This window comes from Pararge aegeria, chromosome 3 (assembly GCF_905163445.1).
Source record: "Pararge aegeria chromosome 3, ilParAegt1.1, whole genome shotgun sequence".
Taxonomy (NCBI): domain Eukaryota; kingdom Metazoa; phylum Arthropoda; class Insecta; order Lepidoptera; family Nymphalidae; genus Pararge; species Pararge aegeria.
The window spans coordinates 1,757,085-1,778,394 of record NC_053182.1 but is presented as its reverse complement, the minus strand read 5'-3'; the positions used below and the strand labels follow the sequence as shown (position 1 = coordinate 1,778,394).

Sequence of the window (21,310 nt, the reverse complement as noted above, 5' to 3'; positions counted from 1 at the left end):
TCCCTGTAAATAATACCAATATTTTAAATTAATAGATACAATCTTACACGCGCAGCTATGAAACTGTAAGCATGCTTCTACACAAAATCAGGAGATGTTGACTTTACAATGAATAACTAAGATTGTAAAGTCTACAATCTCCTGAGGATGCTCCAGTTTTTTATATACTAATCCTCTTTATTTACCCTAATTACTGCCTTAGTCAACCTACCCCATGTTTATGCCCAACCAACCTCGGATATATATCGGGGTAGATTGACCAAGCGTCAGGGGTTTAGAAAATCGACTAAATATGTACTACAATGTTGAATATATCGGTTATAGATAAGTGTTTTAGGAACCTGCATAGTTTTCCTATATGTATCAACTGTTGTTTTGGTTATATTAAGTTAAACATCAAAGATAAATGAGTCAAAAGTTAGTCAACCATCCCCGCAGGGTAAGACGTATTTCGCGACAGCACTGCGACAGGCGTAAATCTTGCAATCACTGCTGTCAAACGTCACTTTTTTTTATTTATTGTGACGTCGATGCAAAAGTGACGTTTGACAGCAGTGATTGCAAGATATACGCCTGTCGCATTGCTGTCCCGAGATACGTAATCACCCTGCCGGTCTCCCCTACATCTGTTTGGTGTGGAGTATAAGAATTGATGAAATTATAAATAACACTAAACAGATTCTCCCGCTTTTCTCGGAGTATAGCAAATTAAGCTTAATTTTCATAATATTCGGGCATTTTATTCATTAGCATTTAGTAAAATTTCGTCTGCTCACCCGAAGCGACAAAATAATTTAAAATCTTCAGCTTAAATAATGAAGTCAGTATCGCAATCCTTATCAATGTTTTTATCCTTTTCCTCAGGGTCCTTCAGGTTCCGTACGGTAGACCCTACTAGGAAAAAGATAATAATAATAATAATCATTTATTTTCCTAAAAAAAACAATGTAAATAGGTAACCAAAGCTTAACTATAAAATAAGCTGGAGACCCTGATAACTAAACTGAGTATAAACTCGTATGATAGGCATCAGTGCTCTCCCCAGTTGACAGTTGCAATAAGACATAGGATTTGTGCTTATAATTACAAAATATATATAACACGACTACATTTGATCTGCAATCTAAAGATTATTATTAACTAGCTGTCCCGGCGAACTTCCGTACCGCGTCACATTTTTTTTTAATGAATGTTATATTTTAATACTTATTATCCTATTCCGGTCTAAGAGGAATCCAAAAAATCAAATATCATAAAAATTAGTCCAGCCGTTCTTTAGTTATAAATGGTATAACTAACACAACTTTCTTTTATATATATAGATTTCTACTTTTGTTATGCTCGAGGGTATGTCCATAATCACCACGCTGGACAGGCAGATTGCTGATCGCAGGAAATGGTAGTAGTAGCATAGAGAACGCTGCCCGTCATCAGTTATATTCCCTTAGTCGCCTCGTACGACACCCGCGGGAGGAGTGGTTGTGACAACTGTATTCAGATCTGCCGTAACCATCGGGAATATTGCTTTGATTAGACGTATTATATTATTAAATTCGGGCTTTAATTTCCGCGTGTACAATTTCGTGTTCAAATTAAAATCCAAAATTCATTTATTTCAAGTAGGCCTAGTTTAAAAGCACTTTACTTTTGATACGTCAAGTCAGTCTGTTTGTGTGACTCTACCACTGGTTCGGAGGCAGATTCCACTGAGAAAGAGCCAGTAAGAAACTCAGCAGATTGCTCTTTTCCAACATCATTTTATAGTTTAACAATCTTTACAATTTTTCTATCTTATGTGAAATGAAAGCGAAGTGGCCTGCTTCCAAGCAGCCTTGTCGTTAAGGAATTTATCAGTCGTGTAATAAACACGATTGGTTAAATATTTAATATATTGTTTAAACCTAAGTTTGCCTAAGCAAAGGTAGATCTAATATGTTATAATTTATATCTTATGTAATGCGAGTGAAAAACTAAAGGATACCTTTTCCCTCGCACGCACCCAAGGACAGTTTCTTTTCATTCTTCATCTTTTTCGGTGGCTATGCTTTATCAATATTTAAATTAACAGATGCCGGGCCGCAGTGGCGAAGCGCCGGCGGCTCCACCGCAGGACTACCGCGACTACCGCTGCCTCACCTGGCATCTTGAACCAACTGTTAGGTACGTCAACTCAAAATTATCGCACACTGCCGTAACCTCCGCACGCGATCGACAAAAGGAAGAGGTTGTAATTTTGATGCGTATGGTTTTTAAGGCGATTTTGCAGAGACATGATATCGAATATTAACCCTTTTCAGCAAACCTCTGTTTTTGTATATAACTGATTGACGTAATTTTGGCTTTGTCAGTTGTGAAGCTGTTGTTATAGAAGTGAAATTTAAATTTGAAATAAGGACCAGATTTCTGTTGTTATCTGTATAAGAACAAGGTAGTAATATAGATAAGTCGGTGTATTTATTCATTGACTTATACGTGTTTCTCAGATTACTCTCGTGGGCGGGCAAATCGATCGAACCCTACGGTGTTGATTACATCCTGCAGAAGCTAGGGTTCAGCCACGCCCGGACCACCATACCCAAGTGGCTGCAGCGGGGAACCCTGGACCCTGTCGACAAACTGCTGGCACTTGTACTGCTGCGTCTAGTGGGGCTCGTTCCTGATAAGTGAATTCCAGTCTTATTGCAATGAATCAAGGTTCATTTTTGATCGCAAGTATTACTGTTCTTGTTGGTAAGTGAGGTGTTTATTATGAATATCAACGGTCTTTAATTCTGTTGACATTTAATTTTCTTGAAAAAGAAACATGATTATAACAAAATGATAAAGATAAAGATAAATATCATGAGAAGTATGGCAATATCGAGATAAAAAAAGGTGAGGTAACGAAAGTAGAAGATTTTTGGGATTTTATTGTTTTCAACGAATCTTGAGTATACACTTTGAATTTAAAACATATATTTAAATGATAAAGTCACTGTCTTTTAGGTTCCAAGCTATGCATACAAAGCAAGGACTTTTTGAAATTGTTATTTTATTCAATGATTGCTTTCCATAGTAGTTTTATGAGTGGTGTAAAAATTTCTTTTTTAACGATAATAATTAAATTTTTTTTTTACGATATTAATTCAGATCGTGTTGTAATGTTTTTTTTTACAAGAAAATGCACGAGAGGTAATTTATATAAAAAGTTAGCCAACTTTTATGAAACAAACCCCACCGGTTTATAACTTTTAAATAAATGGAAGCGTAGAGTGAGTGAAACTTTTTTTGGGTTACATAAAACAGTTTAATGCTCTTTTTCATAAAAAAAAAACTCTGATCCTTTCCATAGCTTTATATGAATAAAGTGAATGGGAAAATCGTATAAAAAGGATATAATATGGTTGTTTCTATCCGATTAAGCAACACATAACGCGTTAGGCTCAACGCAAACCGCGCGTTAGAATCCACTCCATTTTTTCTAACCTCTCTTTTCATCAATCTCTCATTAACAATCTTTTAATCTCTCCATAAGGTAGAAAGGTAAGAAAAAATGTAAGTTACTTCAATTAATCGGTCTTCAAATAATCTTACGGTCAGTGACGTAACTAATGTCTTTATAAAGATTCACTCTCTCTAAAACCTCCCATACCATAGCCAAGTCATTCTTCTCTTTTGTCAATGGGCAAAATGATATATAATCCTTTATATGCCAGATATTCTAGTATATAAGTAGTCTCTATAAGAAATAGAAAAATGTATTATATAATACCACACAGTGTAGTTAAATTTTTCTATCGAGAATTATAATAATCATTTAATGTTTATAAAATCAATCAACTTAAAGAATCGATACGTTTCCACATAAAAGTGGTAAGTTTCTGAATCACGTTTATGCAACTTCAGTTAAACCTGCAAGATAAGCTAACTTAGTTTAACCAACCGGACGTACCCGATTTGACTATGACATACCATTATGTCATGTCATCCCAGACAGTATATACATTACATTTAGTAGATATATCGATATATGCCAATCGTATCCACTCTTTACCGACAACATAGATCTAGACAGTTCTTGTATATATGAAGAGCTTTGTATGTCATCGGGGCCTGAACCTGTCTTCATATTATTATTAATTAATTGATTTTTTTTTTCAAGTCACAAAATACTGTGTCATAAAGTAGATAGTATGAATGTTCTCGCATATAATATTTTGCGTAGCAATCATTATTGACTGGTAAATAAATTATATAAAAGGTCTTTAGTTGTAGGAATGGAACACAGACTAAAGTAGAAGATAGCCTTCGAACAAAAATTCTTAAAAATAAGGTCACCAGTCCGTTAACACAATAGGTAAATCAGCTTAGGTTTTCTAGCCAACTCTCTTGAAGAGAAAACAACTCTAAAAGCGCGACGATACATTGCAATTTGTTTAAAGTCACACTGCGTGCTTCATGTTATTTATACCTAGACTACGTTCGTTCGTACTAAAATCAACCTTAACACCACAACGAAGGGCTCATAACAGAATATACCAGCCGAAAACAGGCATGAACAATGCGCAAGTGACGTTTGGTCGGACTCATAGAAAAGTGCCTTTTTTCTTTATTCATTTTAAAGACAGCCATTGGAAAGCTTCTGTTACTATTAAAAGATTTTGCTTTCCAGACATGTAGTAAATATAGTTTTATTTACTTTGGGATGGAACCATAAACATAACTTACCCGAAAAAAAGCACTTTCCAATAAAGGATATAAAATAACAAATGAATGCGCTGAACTTAAAGCCACGTGCGTCCCTTTTAACAATTGACACTCAATTTCAGGCTTCGCCATTGTAGATTATGATAATAAATTGATATCATGTCTAAAGTGTAGAGCTCAACAGGACTAGCTCTGATCCCATTGGTTATTGAACAGTGGTACATGTGAAAAGTACATGATACTTCACATTGTGTTCAACACAACTGACAAAACATTATCGAATAAGGCCTCACACGGTCAACAAGTTAAATGTCATAAGAAATCGAGTAATCGATCATATTATGGTAGGAAAAACGGCTTTTAAGGGGATAATTTCATTTATTTGCCAGTGTTTATCTTTTACCGTTATTCTGTGTAATAGACTGTAATGTCATGGCCTATTTAGTAACTTATTCCAATTAAAATTTGCTATGGTAGGTGTGGTAGATGTTAAAATTAGTGGAATTTTTAAATTATGAATCACAATTATTAGGATTTTTTAAATATCTCTCATTAAAATAAAATTAGAGATATAAATATAATTGGTAATGCAAGATGGTGAAATGGGCATGAAGATGCATTAAATTGATAATTTGTTATTGAAAATGACCAAAAATTTATTATTAATACAATAATTATTGATTATTACTATAATTGCTATTTTGGAAATTGTTTGTTTGAGAATTATTTATTAGATGTGGTAATTGTTTGGAAATAATGAATATACATAGTGGAGTTTTTAAAATAATTTTGTTATAAATAAAAAATACCCGGTCCAGTATACCATTTTCTATTTGACAATTTTTTTTTGACAGTGGCAGAATTTATGACTGTGGTAACGATACTCAAATGTCCTCAAAACTTATACATGATGCCAAGAAATGGCACATGTGTCGATTGCTATCACACGTAAGTGCGGCATAACGTGCTCGTGTTAAATACGTAGGTTATGATAATGATCCATTACAGTTTCTTCATGTGTACGTGATTTTGTGAACAAACTCCTAGGAATATATCTATAATTATTATTTTTTATTCCACTACAAGTTAGCCCTTGACTGCACCTCACCTGGAGGTAAGTGATGATGCAGTCTAAGATGAATGAATGAATAAATATACTTTTATTGCACACCACAAAAAGAACATAAAAAAGAAAAGTATAACAAAAAAACATACACAAATTAACGGCCTTATCGCTTCATAGCGATTTCTTCCAGGCAACCAATGATGGTAGCGGGCTAACCTGTTAGGGAGTATGGTAGTAAGAACCCTAATCGGTTTATATGCGACATCGCATTGAAACACTATATTGTTTAGCGGCACGTCTATGCCACGGCCTAAAACCAGAGAAAATTCAAAAATTATAAATTCCCATATTGCCCCTGCTCACCGTTGCGCCGGTGAGGTCGTCAGATACTACATTAGTTAAGTACATTTCAGTCCTAAGTTCATTTAAAGTTGACGGTATTTAGCAATGCTATGCGGTATTGTCAAATAGAAATTTGTACAAATGGCTGGAGTATAATATTGATAGCAGTGAAAAGGCAGCTTTATTATTTATATTATAATGAATGTGTGGTCGTATAGAGTCGGGCTTCTTATATTGTGTATTGAATATATTTTATTACGGAACGATTTGTACATATAATGAATGTGATATGAATAAACTTTATTAATACAATATATATTTGGTTTTTTTTTTCATTACCCAGCGCTTTTGGAACCCTCGCGGCTTTAGTTATTATTTGGGGCAGAAAACAGTTCTTATTTAGATATTTTTTATTTAGATTTAATTCATAATCATGAACTGTATGAATGCAGGGCACAGGTGTCTCAGAATAAGAAGGGTTTTTGGCCTTAGTCTCCCAGGTTGGCCAAATGCGGATTGGTAGACTTCACACAGCCTAGAGAACATTATGGAAAACTGTCAAGCATGCAGGTTTACTCAGATAGTGTTGCTTCACCGTTACAGCATGTGATATTTATTTTATTTAAAAAGATTTAATTCATAATCATGAACTGTATGAATGCAGGGCACAGGTGTCTCAGAATAAGAAGGGTTTTTGGCCTTAGTCTCCCAGGTTGGCCAAATGCGGATTGGTAGACTTCACACAGCCTAGAGAACATTATGGAAAACTGTCAAGCATGCAGGTTTACTCAGATAGTGTTGCTTCACCGTTACAGCATGTGATATTTATTTTATTTAAAAACGTTTTCTTTTTAATAATAGTTTTGGTGTAATAACTGAAAAAAGTTAAATTTAAAAAAATATCCCGAAACATCCCATCGTACACCTTCGGATAAAAAAATCTTTAGAACCGAAGCAACTCTGAACTCCTTGGTTTCTCACAGACCAGTACATGGACTATAATAAAAAATATTAAAGTCTAAAAAATCAAGCTCCAGAGCCACCACAAGCAAGGTAAAAAAATAATTACATAAAATAATACAGTAAATTTATTTTTAAAACCCGAAATATGTAAGGGATAAGAACTCTGGTGTCTGATAGGGCATCATTCAGACTAAAACATAACCCAAAACCAAGCCTAGAACACTCGTATTTTAAACTGCATATCATTTGTCAATATTTTAATATCGAAAAATTCCAAAAGGTATTTTTTTTTTGTCAACCCGTATAGCACACATAACATATACCACATACCAGCCTAGAATTCTTTATTTTCTGAAAGAACAATACTTAAACAATAACATAATTGATAGCCAAGTCTAGAACATTGGAACTTTATACTGCAAATCACACGTCAATATTTAAATTTCGAAAAAATAAAGTAAATACTAAATATACTACGACAATACATACACCGCCATCTAGCCCCAAGTAAGCGAAGCGCGTGTTATGGGTACTAAGATGACTGATAAATATTCTTATGAATAATATACATAAATACTTAGAATATACATATAAACACCCAGACACTGAAAAACATTCATGCTCATCACACAAACATTTTCCAGTAGTGGGAATCGAACCCACGGCCTTGGGCTCAGAAAGCAGGGTCGCTGCGAACTGCGCCAATCGGCCGTCAAAGGCATCCCACTATGGACGTACGCAAAGTTAACTAGTCTAGCTGTTTCTACGTCAGTAAACTGTCTGGTTTTCTGACGGTGTAGGCAGCCGAGCTTAGTTTACCTGCTAGTGTATCTATATGGGTACCCCACTAAAGCTTACAGTCTACGGTCATACCCAGAAAATTGTGAATCTTCCATTTTTAGCGAGTCCATTTATTTTTATCAACTTTCTTTACATTTTTTAAAATAATTCCACACTTTTAGTTTTTTTGTATTTAAAAATAAATAATTGACAGTAAACCAGTGCGACACATGCGACATAGCACGGCTTACATCCTCAGAGTTATCTCTACCTCTATTAGATTTAAAATAATATATATAAGTAAATAATATCTTACGTACATTATTTACTTATATATATTATTATTAAATAATGTACGTCAGTTAATAAAATACGTAAGTTAATAACGTTAGTGAGTACTGCTGGCAAATGCTCTGCTTACTTCACCGACACCAATATTGTTGGGAGCAGTTGGGCGACGGAATGTTGTCGGCACAAACTATGAGTGACATGCCTCAAAGTAGGTACCTACCTAAATTAAGACGTTAACCATAGTAAATTAATGCCAAATATTATTATTTAACTCTTTATTTGTATATCAAATCATTTACATATATGTACAAAATTTAAATAAAAACAGAAACATGATGAAAGATGTAGAATACAAGAGGCGGCCTTGTCGCTCAATAGCAATATCTGCCTGGCAACCTTTGAATTAGGAAAAAAGAAGAGGAGAATAGGCTGCTGATGGTACAAATTTTTAAAAAACATACATTCGAAGAACTACATACAAATAAATAAACTACTTTGCACAAATACATAAACCATAATATAAATTATAAACATAAACTAATATATAGTTAACAACACTTAAATATTTAAATATTTTAACATACAATAGATATTTACGTGAGAGTGAATACATGCTATTAATAGTTATCGACAATATAATGGGCCTTTTTTAAATAATATAATAATTAAAATAGAAAATTTATGCAGTAATAGAAAAAAAAAATTAGATAAAAAGAGATTTTTATCTGTTTAAAATGAGAGTACTGGTGGTAATTAATAGGTAAAGTTTTAAAGTGAATTTTTGACATCTATGAGCACTGAGCGTAAACCCTAGAAAATGATTTAAATAAAACCACAGAGTAGCAGCAAAATAATGTATTTTCATAGACAAACGAATAAAGATATGTACTTGCAAATACAACAAACTTATTATAGCAATTTATGCATAATATTACGAGAGATTATAAATGATCGACATTAATATAACAAAATTGAGCTACGATTTAATCTTTTATTTATATTTAAATACATAAAAGAGTATTAATATTACAAGTATTAAATACTACATAGATCCATCTTTAAAATAGTTATATATTAATTAAGCTATTCGTATAACATCATTATTTAGGCTCAGAGCACATTTGCACATATAGTTAGTGTCACAGGCTACACTTTTTTTTTAATTTCCACTTGTCAAGTAAGAAAGTTCAATAGTTCAATAGAAAGTCCAGTCAGATGTGCAATCAGCATAATCCCACTTTTAAGAGCTGCGCAAACTTCAACACAATTTGTTACCGACAACCAGTATTATTTTTACACCTGGAGCACGCATTGCGAGGCAAGCCTTGCTTGAAACTGGCTTCCCTCGCCCTGCAGTCCTAATCTGGCTCCCAGGAATTATTTTTTATATAAAATTTAAAAAGATGTGGGGAATATGAATAGGTGACGGCGCCAACAAATAAACATTTTCAAGCCGAAGACGATGTTTATTTTTTTATTAGGGTTAACAAGTCTGCAACTATAATGAACTTTTCAGCCACTCCTGGTATAAAAAAATTCCAGCTTTATGCGGTTATCAACAACAAGATATCGGTAACAAAGTGTCCACGATTGCACGCGTTCAAAAAACATAAGCATATATCAAAATGATGTCCTCAAGGAATGTTTTCGCTCACATTCAGATAGCAAAATGTTAAACATTGTTTCTTTATATATATTATTTGTGCAAAATAAACACACATGGATAAAAATTATATTAAAATTAAAATAAAACTTAAAATAAGATTTCTTTTATTATTAACATAAATGTGAATAACACAATTTTATTCATTGTACTTTGATTAAACATGAGAACCAAAAAAATATCATCATTTCTTAAACATATCCTTAGACGTACATAAAAATATATTCATAAAAAAAAAAAAGAAGTTGCACGTTGGTTTAAGATTTTACTCCCTACTGAAAAGCACCTTAAAAAGTAAGGCAATCTTACGTTTTGTGTCTAGTGTTTTTGGCTTTTCGTCCATAAAACAAAAAAAAACTTTGTTAAGAAATGTTTAATAATAAGATGACCTTGACGATAAACTGACTTTTCAGAGCTAGATTATAAAAATGCTATCCAGTGTTACGACACCTAAAACATTCGCTATAAAATCTAAAAAGCTACACTGATATATTTATATAAATATCAAAAAAAAAAACATTTTATTTTATTTTAACGGCTTCAAAACAAGATATTTGGCAAACTAATGGCAATACGTGTAGTAAAAAGAAAGCTACTTAGTAAATAAAGTAAAGATAAAAGCAAATAACTTAAACAAAGTCATTATATGTTAACGAGTCGATTTTACATGACAACTTCTAGTAACAATAAAATACCTTGTTGTTGTTCAAGTTATTCACTTGTTAACTGAATGTTCAACTTAGTAATTTAGTGTATTTAATATATAAAATGCAAAACACTCTTTGATTGCTAAACTACGAACAAAATTGAAAGTTTGATCAAAGTAGCTAGCTGGCTTATTCCCAGTAATATTTACTAACTTACCCACATTGAAAAAGCGTGGTTATTTTAAGCTCTAGATCCCCTAGAAAGAGGAGGCCTGCGACCAGCACTGCATTTCTTTCAGGCAACCAATGGCGTAAAAGGAAAAAACATAGAAAAGAGGTAGGTGGTGCAATAAATAATATTAAAATTATACAAATTTATAAATAAAATATATATATATATATATAAATATAACTATAATATATATAAATATATTACATATAAATACAAATTAGATATTATTAGATATTATTGATTCGGTAACTCCGGATATATATATTTATGCAATCACTAATTCTTTATTGTTCCACCGTCGCGTTTTTTTATCATGTAAGTGCTTCGCTCATGTGCCCTAATGTGACTTATATAGCACTTTAAGTGCTAAGATACGTTTAGCACTTAAAGTGCGGTGCACAATGCGGGCATGTTAGGGTACGCAAGTTCAAATTCTGTCACATAGCTTGGTGGAGAGCCGTGGCTTAGTCGAATTTTTTTATACGCATTTTAAAATATATAAATTTGACGTTTTCTCTAAATATAGATAACTTATAAAAATCATAAAAATAACTTATAAAAGTGGTGCGTACATATAATAAAATAGTCGAGTTACTGGCTTCAGGTATAGTTCACTGGCTCAAGTTACTCACTGGTGTATTCATTGTTAAAGCATCAAAAGCCTCTGATAAGTAAAATGCAATGACATCCTCCTCTTACTAGTTTATGAATGTCACAATGCTAAAGCAAGACCAAACCAGTGAGATTTTATTACATCTGCAGTCGCACTGACATAGATAAATAACAGAGTAGATAGATTGTTCACTGTTGTGGTAGATGACGTGATATTTGAATAATTGATTTTAAATCTCAATGAAAAAGACTATAATTTCAAAAAAAAAAAATCTTTTCCCGCGAAAGTGACCAGGTATTGAAAAACCTGTCCGAGAAAATAAAAGAAAAACAAAAGAACCCGGGTATTTTAAAAAAATCCGGAAAAAAGATAATAACCCGGGTATTAAGACCGTTTAGATGTCCAGTCACTCCAGTCAAATTTTCAAAGTACTATTGGGTTTATTTGATAAAGTTATTTTAGTGGAGGTATTGATTAGGTATAAAGATATCAAGTTAACCACCTTTACATTCGCATTTTACTAATTTTACGTAATTGTACGTAATGATGCAATCTTCCTTTATTTTTTATCTATGGCACTGATTTGCAAGAGTTATTCAACCGGACTGATATCTCAAGACATCAGTCAGATATTCTTAGTATGAAAGTCGCACACTCGACATTCGACAAGTTTTTCTCGATAACCGAAACACTACAATGTCAAAGATAAATGGACCTAAAGTGCCTCGACTTAATATCGTATAGTCGTAGCAGAGTCGTCCGGGGAAATACTGCCGCAAAGCAGCATTGCCAGTCTGAAGAGCGTGGTTGCCGGTGTATTTACAAGCACTACACACTATAGTTTTTGCATTTACACCCGGGTATGATGGCGACCATACCCGGGTGTGGATGTAAAAACAATGTTTTTCTGGCTAAGGGTTTTATCCTAAGCCATTCTGTATAACTGAAGGTAGTTTCAAAAAAGTTCTGTTAGGATCGCTGACTGTACAAGTATATACAACTGGTGTTTAAACCAACGACAGCTAATGCCCGTTTTCACTAATGTCGGACAACACAATGCCTAAGTATGTGGCGCCTTACCTAAGGAGCTTCCTAGGTAGAATATGTATCACCTAAGAGTTGGTGAAACGTTTATTTTTCTATATACATCGCCTAAGGCATTCGATTTAGGCGATGCGTAGGTTTAGTGAAAACGGGCATAAGTCCATTTTAATCGTGACGTCACGTTTAGTCGACTTACCGATTGCGAGCATGCGAATCTCATTTTAAGGACACATAGTGCAAAGTGTGAAAAAAGCTCCTTACGTTTACTTATTCGATGGCGTGAAAGTAAACTACGATTTATATAGTTTTGAAAGAGCGCCATCTAGTGATAGCACGCTGTGCCAGTATTGTAACTATATTGCACTGCTAACTTTTACGCGATCGAAAGGTGAACGTAGAAAAAAAAATTTCACACTTGGCACTCAGTTAATAAAAGTCTAAGTATAAAATGTCTCAAAGATAGCTGACAATTACATAGAAACGTTCTGGGTGAAATCGTACTCCACTGTTGGTATGACCGTCTGTACGAACTTGAGGAACACGATCAGGTAGGAGTGCACTTGTAGTTGGCCTCCGCTTTCGGTGACCATTTCGATTATCTTCTTCATCACTTCTGCGTGCCTGGTAGGTGGAAATAAATGAGGTAAATAAAATGCGTATATGTGAGTGATACAAGTGTGTCTAGCCCGCCTACCCTCATTGGAGCATCACGGTGGGTCTTTGCTTTAAAATACTATATTTTATGAGGGGGGGCGTGTGCCCAGCTTTTGTTTATTAATAACAGGTTGAAAGGTTGTTAATGGTTGGTTAATTTTGGAGTAGACTTTTACTTGTTCTTTCGCAGGACACGTTTGGAAGTCCCGTAGCTTTCCTTTGTAGTTATTGCCATCATTTCACTACCTTGTTTTTTATGTAATTTATGTTAGATTTTAACATTTTGTAAAGATAAAAAAACTCACCACACATGCACTAGAAAAAGTTTATTTATTATTGTGGTACTATTCTCCAATTCTTCGTTGACTTTACTTAAACATTAACTAAACTCGTAGTAAGCGACGCGGGCCTATTAAAGATGTTTCTTAAATGTTGTTCTCGGGAGGTTAGCATTTTGTTGAGCCAGGCCGGCTGGCACAAACCAAGACCGTAACTGAGCAGCAATTCCGCTAATATCAGAACGACTGACTGGTTATCGAACTTAGACTGCCTTAGAAAGAAACATATTGCTAATTTGACTTTGTTTGTTGCGCAAATCAATACAAAGAATATATAGGTATTTAATCAATATGCAAAATAGGATTTTAGGGAAGTAACAGTAAGCATAAAAAGTGCCATCTATGGGCCTATTTGAATAATAGTTATTTATGCAACTGTTGTATAATAAGGGGTACTATAATACCTAATTGTGAAGATTTTCTTCATTTTATATCATCTGCATACCCTGTACCTAGAGGGTATCTCTATGCACGCCACTGGATAAAGAATTATTTGACAGTTATGTTTAACATAACGTTTGGCATGGATCCAGGGTTACCTGCACGGGTGCACGGAGACCATACCGGGCCCCGATAGGTGCGGGTGCGCCTCCATGGTGACGGTTTTGCGCGCGTGCTCCGCCGATATGTCCTCGTACAGCGCCTCCGCGCCCAGCAGGCGACGGTCCTGCCGGAGGACACAGCGGTTTTACACTTCATCCAAATCATTAAATATACTAATAAACATATTATATTAATATATATACTAATAAATATATTATTTATTTTATTAATTTTTATATGCGTATGTTATATAGTATAGTTTGTTTTATTTATTACTTATAAATATATAATGTTTATTTATTTCTATTTCTATTGTAGTTTTCTCCTTTTTTTCTCTCGCCTGTGCATGTTTTATTGTTTGCACTGTAACACTTGAAGTTCGTGTAATAAAGTAATTTAAATAAATAAATAAATATCTTCATATTGCGGTTAAAAGACTATTTCCTGTCTATTATGTAGTAAAATATCTATGTAATTTTATGTAAATGAAAATATGTATTTTTGTTTATATATTTATTATTGGTAATTTATACACATATATATAAATATATATGTTTTAACTATATATATATAGTATTAGTACGTATTGTTTATACAATAGTAAAGCATATAATAAGCAAATTTGTATATAGCACTATCCCGTTTTATGTAATGTTTCTTAAAGGTACCTTTGGTATAAGGTTTTGGAGCAGATCCCTTCAAGCGATATGGCCATCTTTGTGCATATGTTTTGTATTATTGTTTATTTTGTTAACCTGGCTTTCTATTTTGTATGTGCAATAAAGATTGCTTCTTACCGCATATAACTGTTATGGTACTGAGATATGCAAATTTGTAAGAGCTCTAAATATTAATAATCCGGGCGCCGGTATATAACCCAAGCAAACGAGGGATTTTAGAGTAACATCTTGTTGCATCTTGAATCCTGAGTGACTTGACTTGACTTGACTCAGGGTGTTAAAAACAAAAGCAGCTTTAACCCTGACACTACGTTTCACACGAGAGGCATTAAAATCAAGTTTTGGACGGAGTGAGTGTGTGAGTGAGTGACAGGGACGCCATCATACGTTAGAGCGAGAAAGCAATATTATACTGACCACATATTATTCAGATACGCCTTGCGCGATGTTCCCTATTCAAATCATGAAAGCCCTAGCGACTTCAGTACAACATTACTTACCCGCCAAGCCAAGATGTATTGACCTACTTGACCTTTCAAAACTAGGCTATGTAATGAGGCATTTAGAGTGAGTGGTGTCAAAAAAAGTTGTCTTTGAAATTGAGAAATGTGGTAATTCTGACTAAATGGTGGTCAGCTTTACGCGATTCAGTATAATTTTCTCCATAGAGCACAATGACAAATTTAATGTATCTCTGTAATTAAATTTTTTGTATTATTGAGTATTTTTTTATTTTTAATTACTATTCATACTGATATTTCCTTGCAGTGTACCTTCAGAAGCCTTAAATAAGAACATAAAATTTATATAATAAAAAATTTATGAACTCGACAACTACTCAAATTTATTTCATTGGTGTTTAGGTGAATGTCTGTCTGTGTCTTTTGCTAGCTAATCGGCCTTTAATAATTATTTAAAAGGTATGTAGCAGCTCATCGAATTAAAACTTCTTAAACTTTTATAAAAACAATTAAAGTTTACTTCTTATTTTTTTTTTCGGGTACCATATAGAGACATTTTTTTTACTTGACCTGAGCACAGATCTAAAGCTTGTAACCGTGTACGACCAAGAAGCACTCACCTCATCGTAGCCAATGAGCCACAGTCGCGGCGTCTGGTAGTACTTGTCGTACGTGATGTGCAGGTCGTAGGTGCGGGTCCTCACTATCTCGTCGCCGTCCGACTGCTTCTGCCTCTTCTCCTTTGGCTTGCGCTCCTTGCGGGTGGTCAGCGCTGTTGACTGTGCAATCATTTACAACTGTAGACTATATTTAGGTTCAATCATTTACAGCTGTAGACTATATTTAGGTTCAATTATTAACAGCTGTAGACTATATTTAGGTTCAATCATTTACAACTGTAGACTATATTTAGGTTCAATCATTTACAGCTGTAGACTATATTTAGGTTCAATCATTTACAGCTGTAGACTATATTTAGGTTCAATCATTTACAACTGTAGACTATATTTAGGTTGAATCATTTACAACTGTAGACTATGTTTAGGTCGTCTCTTTTACAACTTTAGGCTATGTTTAGAAGTTGCGATATTAAAGGAATATTAAATCTAGATTTGGGGCTGTAAGCCTTAAAATTATACCAAATTAAAAAATCTCGACGATAAATGAGATTTCGCAACGAATTTTTGAACTCTAGTTATTTTTGCTCAATATTGCTGAATTTAAAACAAAGCTACGTAATTTCTACTGCGCCTTGAGGCATTAGTGCAATCGCATAAAAGACTATTATCTTAAAGAGACTGCTTATACGACATACAGGACTTATTTTTAGGACCTTATACTACATTAATATTGCTTTAAGCGAAAGCAGTAAGGCTTCTGGTCCCAGAATTATTATTTTTGTGTCTTTATCGATCATTTGTCTCTCAATGTGGTTTAAAAAGTTACAACTAAGTGTGTAGGTACCTAGTAAGAGTAACTCATATCATAGATATATAATGGTGGTGCTATTTACATACGAATAGGTAGGTTTGGTTTAATCACAGTAACTGTATAGTAACATGAGATAAGTTTAAATAACAGAGCAATTAATTTGTACCTACGCTGATAGGTATTTTGACGAGTTACGACATTGTATGAATTGTTTATAACGATAATGAGATATGAAGTGAGCTTACTTTGATGAAATACTAGCAATAATTCGCAACTCCCCCGCGCTTAATTTCTGTTTTCCATTTTCCAGGATTATAAAAACCTAAATGTACTTTCGTTTTAGCTTTATCTCGAAATAAGGATATATTTGGAATTCACAAACATTTTATTTACTTCTATTAAGATTAGACTAATTTGATCATAAGACTTTTTAGCTAATTATTATGGGCAATTGTATTTAAGTGTGCATAGATTGTTTAAAAGTGTTTATAATAAATATAATTTTTCGGGACTTGGATTTACTTTTTATGAGAACAGTAATGTGTTTTGAATATAATGACATACCGGGTCCACTTCATCCAGCAGGCCTGACTCCTGGAAGCTCTCCATGTCCTCAGCTTCGCCGTCGTCCGCGTCGTCATCGTCGTCGTTGTCGGGAGCTTCGTCACCGTCACTGTCACCGGTTTCAGCCGCTTCTAGTGTCATTTCACACACCTACAAAGCAAAACTAATCATTTAAAATATATCTGATTCTCATAAAATCAAAATGTGAACAACTACAGAGTATAAAGTAAACTAATTCAAATGAAAAAAAATTATTGAAAAGTAAAAGCCAAATTTTCTTTATTCAAAACTGGCTGTTGCCCGCAACTTCGCCTGCGTTTGTTTTTGTCTCTAAAGCATATTTTTAACTTGTGTATTCTTGTAAAAAAAAATCGTGTTTATTTATTAAAAATAACTTTTTCAATCAAGTTTTGTTAATGTAGTCCATTAATTTTTGAACTCGCCAGAACTTCTACCGATTTTTGGTTACATTATTGCAACTTTCTTAAGGATCTCAAACTTTTTTTTAATAAATAATCATAGCCTATGCTACTTCGTGACAGTTTAGCTTTCTTATGACGAAAAAATGGATAAAATAGATCCAAAATTGAGCATATTACCCGGTTATTATATTTCTGCTTTAACCAAACTTTTGATAGAGTCTCCTAACTGTGACATTTTTGCAGATGACTGGAATAAATTACTATGCCAGTAACTTCAGTTTTCTGAAAGAATATAACTGACTACCTACTTTGCTTTTATTTAATTAATCTATGTGTTTTTTTTATTTTTATTCATTCTTTTTCTTTGTTTTCTTTTTCTTTTTATTGTTTTTACCATTAATATTAGTATTTCTCTCTTTTCTATTTTTGGTACCCTTATTTTAAATAAATACATACTGTTCGTGTAGTTCTAAAGTATAATAAGAATAATGATGTAATTGTTAATCAGTGTTAGAGGATTCTTCCGTACTAATTAATTAATTAACGAATAAATAAATATTGCTTATTTTACTCTAACGTTGAGGCACCCATTCATAACCAACCGCACAATTAGCAACAACAGAAATAGCAGAAAACGAGTTTTATTAACTAAAATTACATGAATTTTGAACACAGCTTGGCCTTAAGAGAAGCCCAAACAATTTTCTCTGGTGGGAGGCTTCGACCGTGGCTAGTTACCACCCTACCGACAAAGACGTGCCGCTAAGTAATTTGGCGATCCGGTACGATGACGTAGAAATCGATTAGAGGTTTGGGTGTGTTAGCCTTTTAGTCCGCCCTTTAGTAGTGTTTCTCGAACAGGTGGTTAGTCACTTTATACCATTTAGCAGTTGACAGTAAAACGTTTAGAGGATCGCAGGTAAAATTAACCTCTAATCTTCTAACTGTTTACTATAATATGGTAAAGTGGGAAAAAGTTTGTAAGCTAGCAACACTCCGCGAGTGTTAAGTGAGACCTCCGTGGGTCGATTTCACTGTTTTTGGACACAATGCACTGCATGCAATAATGGCTGAATGAGTGTTCTGTATCTTCTTAATTCTGCGGTTACCATCTTAGACTGCATCATGACCTTACCAGCAGGTGAGATTGGAGTCAAGGGCTAATTTAGAAGAAGAAACACTTTATTGCACTTATAACATACAGGACAAGGAACAGTCAGGAGTATACCGTACACAATGTATGCAAAGGCGGCCTTATTGCTGCAAGCAATCTCTTACAGGAAACTTTGTAGAAAGGACTTACAGCAAGAGAATGGGATAGTGCCAAGAGTGTTGTAATATAACTTAAAGTGGAATAAAAAAAACATAACAAACTTAACCAGCAAAGTTAGTTATAAACATAAATACTTCACGAAAAAAAGACTATAATAATATATGAAATTAGAAAAATTGTATTCATAAGAGATATACCTTTTCTTCCACAGTGGGTGACCCCGGTGACTCAAAGTGGTGGGTGTCCACCCACCCTCCATCCTCGTCATGTTCATCTTCTATCACCTTCTCATTATTCTCACAGTATTCTATCTGTTTAAGAATTAAAAGTATTGTGAGTAAAGATTATTTTCAATGTGTATTAAACGGCTGAACTTTTGAATTTTCGTCTGAGAATGCCGCAACTAGTTCCAAACCCATTTGGGTATCTAAGGCCCAGCACACATTGATGCGTATAGTTTTATTTGGTTGTGTTCCGGTGCGGTGTCGCGTATAAACCTACAAGGCGTCTACCATACTCCCTAACAGGTTGGTCTGCTTCCATCTTAGACTGCATCAATACTTACCACCAGTTGACATTGCAGTTGAGGGCTAACTTGTAGTGGGAATAAAAATGGTTAAACCTCCTCTGATATGATGCATTTAATACAGATGCAACAGATGTTACTTGTACTTTTTTCAATATATGTACTATCATCTGTAACACCCATACTACTTACTATGAATGAAGATAGTAAGTAAATATACATATTTATTATAATGTATCAAGGAATAAAATCAAAAGGAAAGCTGAAGCCTTAACCGATACGCTACCACCTCTTTGGGGCTATCCATATATTACACCACACAAATGTTATTGATTTTTGACCCCTCCCCGTCCTTGTCACAGCTGGTCATATTTGGAAGACTTCCCCCTCCATCTCAACAACTCAACGTAATTTATGAATGCTCCCTTTTTATTAACATTATAATTATTTATATTATTTACCTGCTTGCAGCGCCTATAGCATGGCACATTCCTAGTGATGAGGAATTGCTTATCGGGAGGTAGGTAAGGTTTGACCTTGGCCTCCTCCCCCTTGCTCCATTGCCACGTGGGACAGTGATGCACCAGATGATCCCCTGCTATAACAAACTCTTCAGGAGTCAGCACACCAGTTTCTTGGAATTTCGACTCCTGGTGACAAAAATATAGAATTAAGTTATGGAAAGTACCATGGACCATGACAAGTATAAACGCTATTAGAGCTGTATCCACCATGGCTATAGTTGTTTGTTACAGTACTTTTCCTCACTAAAAATTATGTATGTATGTAGAGTAGTATGTTTTTATAATATTAAAAAACAGAAAAATTCATGCCATACAAATGTGGAATGCCTTGCCTGAAGATGTAGTGACTGCAAAATCACTGAATCAGTTTAAGAATGGACTGGATAAACATCAAAAAGACAAAGAGCGCAAGAAATGATATAGACGCATCAGCGAAAACTGCGTAGTCTATTATATAATAATAATAATAATTCATTTATAAAGAAAATTGATTACTATATAATTTGTCTTTGTTTGAATTTATAGAAACTAGACTTAGCCCACAAACAAAAACAAATGTACTACAAGGAATAAGTAATTTTAAGCACATAATATATCATAATTTTAAGTTAGAAAAAAATTACAGCTGCTATTAAAAATGGGTTTGTTTGTCCTTCCTTTATGCCCTAACTAAGCAACCAATCGACTTGATTTTTGTCAGAGTTAGTTCAAAGGATGGACAGTAATATGGTTACTTTTTGTCCCAGGAAAACCAACATTTCCCACAAGATGATTAATGAAAAATCAATAATAAACATGGATAAAGAATGCAGGCAATAGCTAGTTAATAGTAATTTTTGATCATCTGTCTGTTTGCGTTAATCTTTAGAATTTTTCATGAAACTGGTACAGCAGGCTGTAATCTAGGGTATTGTATACAGCTGGAAAGACTAAGCCAATATCTTAAAAACATTTTCAGTAAGGTACAAAGAGGACAGCGCAATGTGTGTTAAACCTTGCAAATAGGTAGTAGTCAGACATAATACGGCAGAGGTTAAAAAGGTTCATGTATCCTTTATATGTTAACACAATAACAAACTCAATGCACTTTGAACTGGGTTAGCTCCGTTTTAATCTCGCCTGATCATTATTAATAAATAATGATATGTAAGATTTAAGATCTACCTTCAGAACTGGCGTCAAGTATCCAGCTACGCCGAGGGCGGTCCCCTTAACCGTATTAATTACACTTTGCATTTTAAAAATATCTTGACCAACAAATGATAATTATAGGCTCGTAAATTTGCCCCACTTTTGTGTAACTACAATAATTTTATTACAAAAGCCGCACAAAGAAATTGAAACGATTACAGACTGTCAAGTACGGCTGTCAACTGTCATCTGTCAAATGTCAGCACTCGGCAGTCAGCACTAAATAAATAAGTGTCAAATCATGGTCAAATTTATTTACCAGACGGTGTAATATTTGTTTGTTTTTATTTATATTGGATAAACTCAAAAGTACTAAATCGTTTTAGGAATAACGTTACCTATAGAAAGCTACGTTCAGCTCACCGAGTGATATTAC

General features: G+C 34.0%; 2 protein-coding genes across 2 annotated transcripts in view; one reads left to right on the top strand and one right to left on the bottom strand.

Annotated features, from left to right (window-relative positions):
- Positions 1–3,116, top strand: part of LOC120637103 (transmembrane protein KIAA1109 homolog) — a 55,371-nt gene extending 52,255 nt beyond the window's left edge. Inside the window, exons 53-54 of the mRNA XM_039908750.1 lie at positions 2,069–2,160; positions 2,484–3,116. Of these exons, the coding sequence (XP_039764684.1) occupies positions 2,069–2,160; positions 2,484–2,667 (276 nt within the window). The 3' untranslated portion in view covers positions 2,668–3,116. The remainder of the gene's footprint in view (positions 1–2,068; positions 2,161–2,483) is intronic.
- A 9,572-nt stretch (positions 3,117–12,688) lies between these two features.
- On the bottom strand, positions 12,689–21,103 carry LOC120637445 (ubiquitin-like-conjugating enzyme ATG3). The gene is made up of 7 exons (XM_039909291.1): positions 20,908–21,103; positions 19,681–19,869; positions 18,891–19,004; positions 16,999–17,148; positions 15,624–15,782; positions 13,859–13,986; positions 12,689–12,948 (listed from the first exon to the last, which is right to left on the bottom strand). Exons 1-7 carry the CDS (start codon positions 20,977–20,979, stop codon positions 12,798–12,800), a joined length of 963 nt encoding a protein of 320 aa, XP_039765225.1. The 5' UTR covers positions 20,980–21,103; the 3' UTR covers positions 12,689–12,797.
- Positions 21,104–21,310: the final 207 nt, after the last annotated feature.

Excerpts from the sequence above, each read along its gene's own strand:
- LOC120637445 (XM_039909291.1), bottom strand. The coding sequence starts at position 20,979 with ATGCAAAGTGTAATTAATACGGTTAAGGGGACCGCCCTCGGCGTAGCT. Across the intron at positions 13,987-15,623 it reads GGCTCATTGGCTACGATGAG|GACCGTCGCCTGCTGGGCGC; the intron begins GTGAGTGCTTCT and ends GTCCTCCGGCAG. Across the intron at positions 12,949-13,858 it reads GTCTCCGTGCACCCGTGCAG|GCACGCAGAAGTGATGAAGA; the intron begins GTAACCCTGGAT and ends TCCACCTACCAG.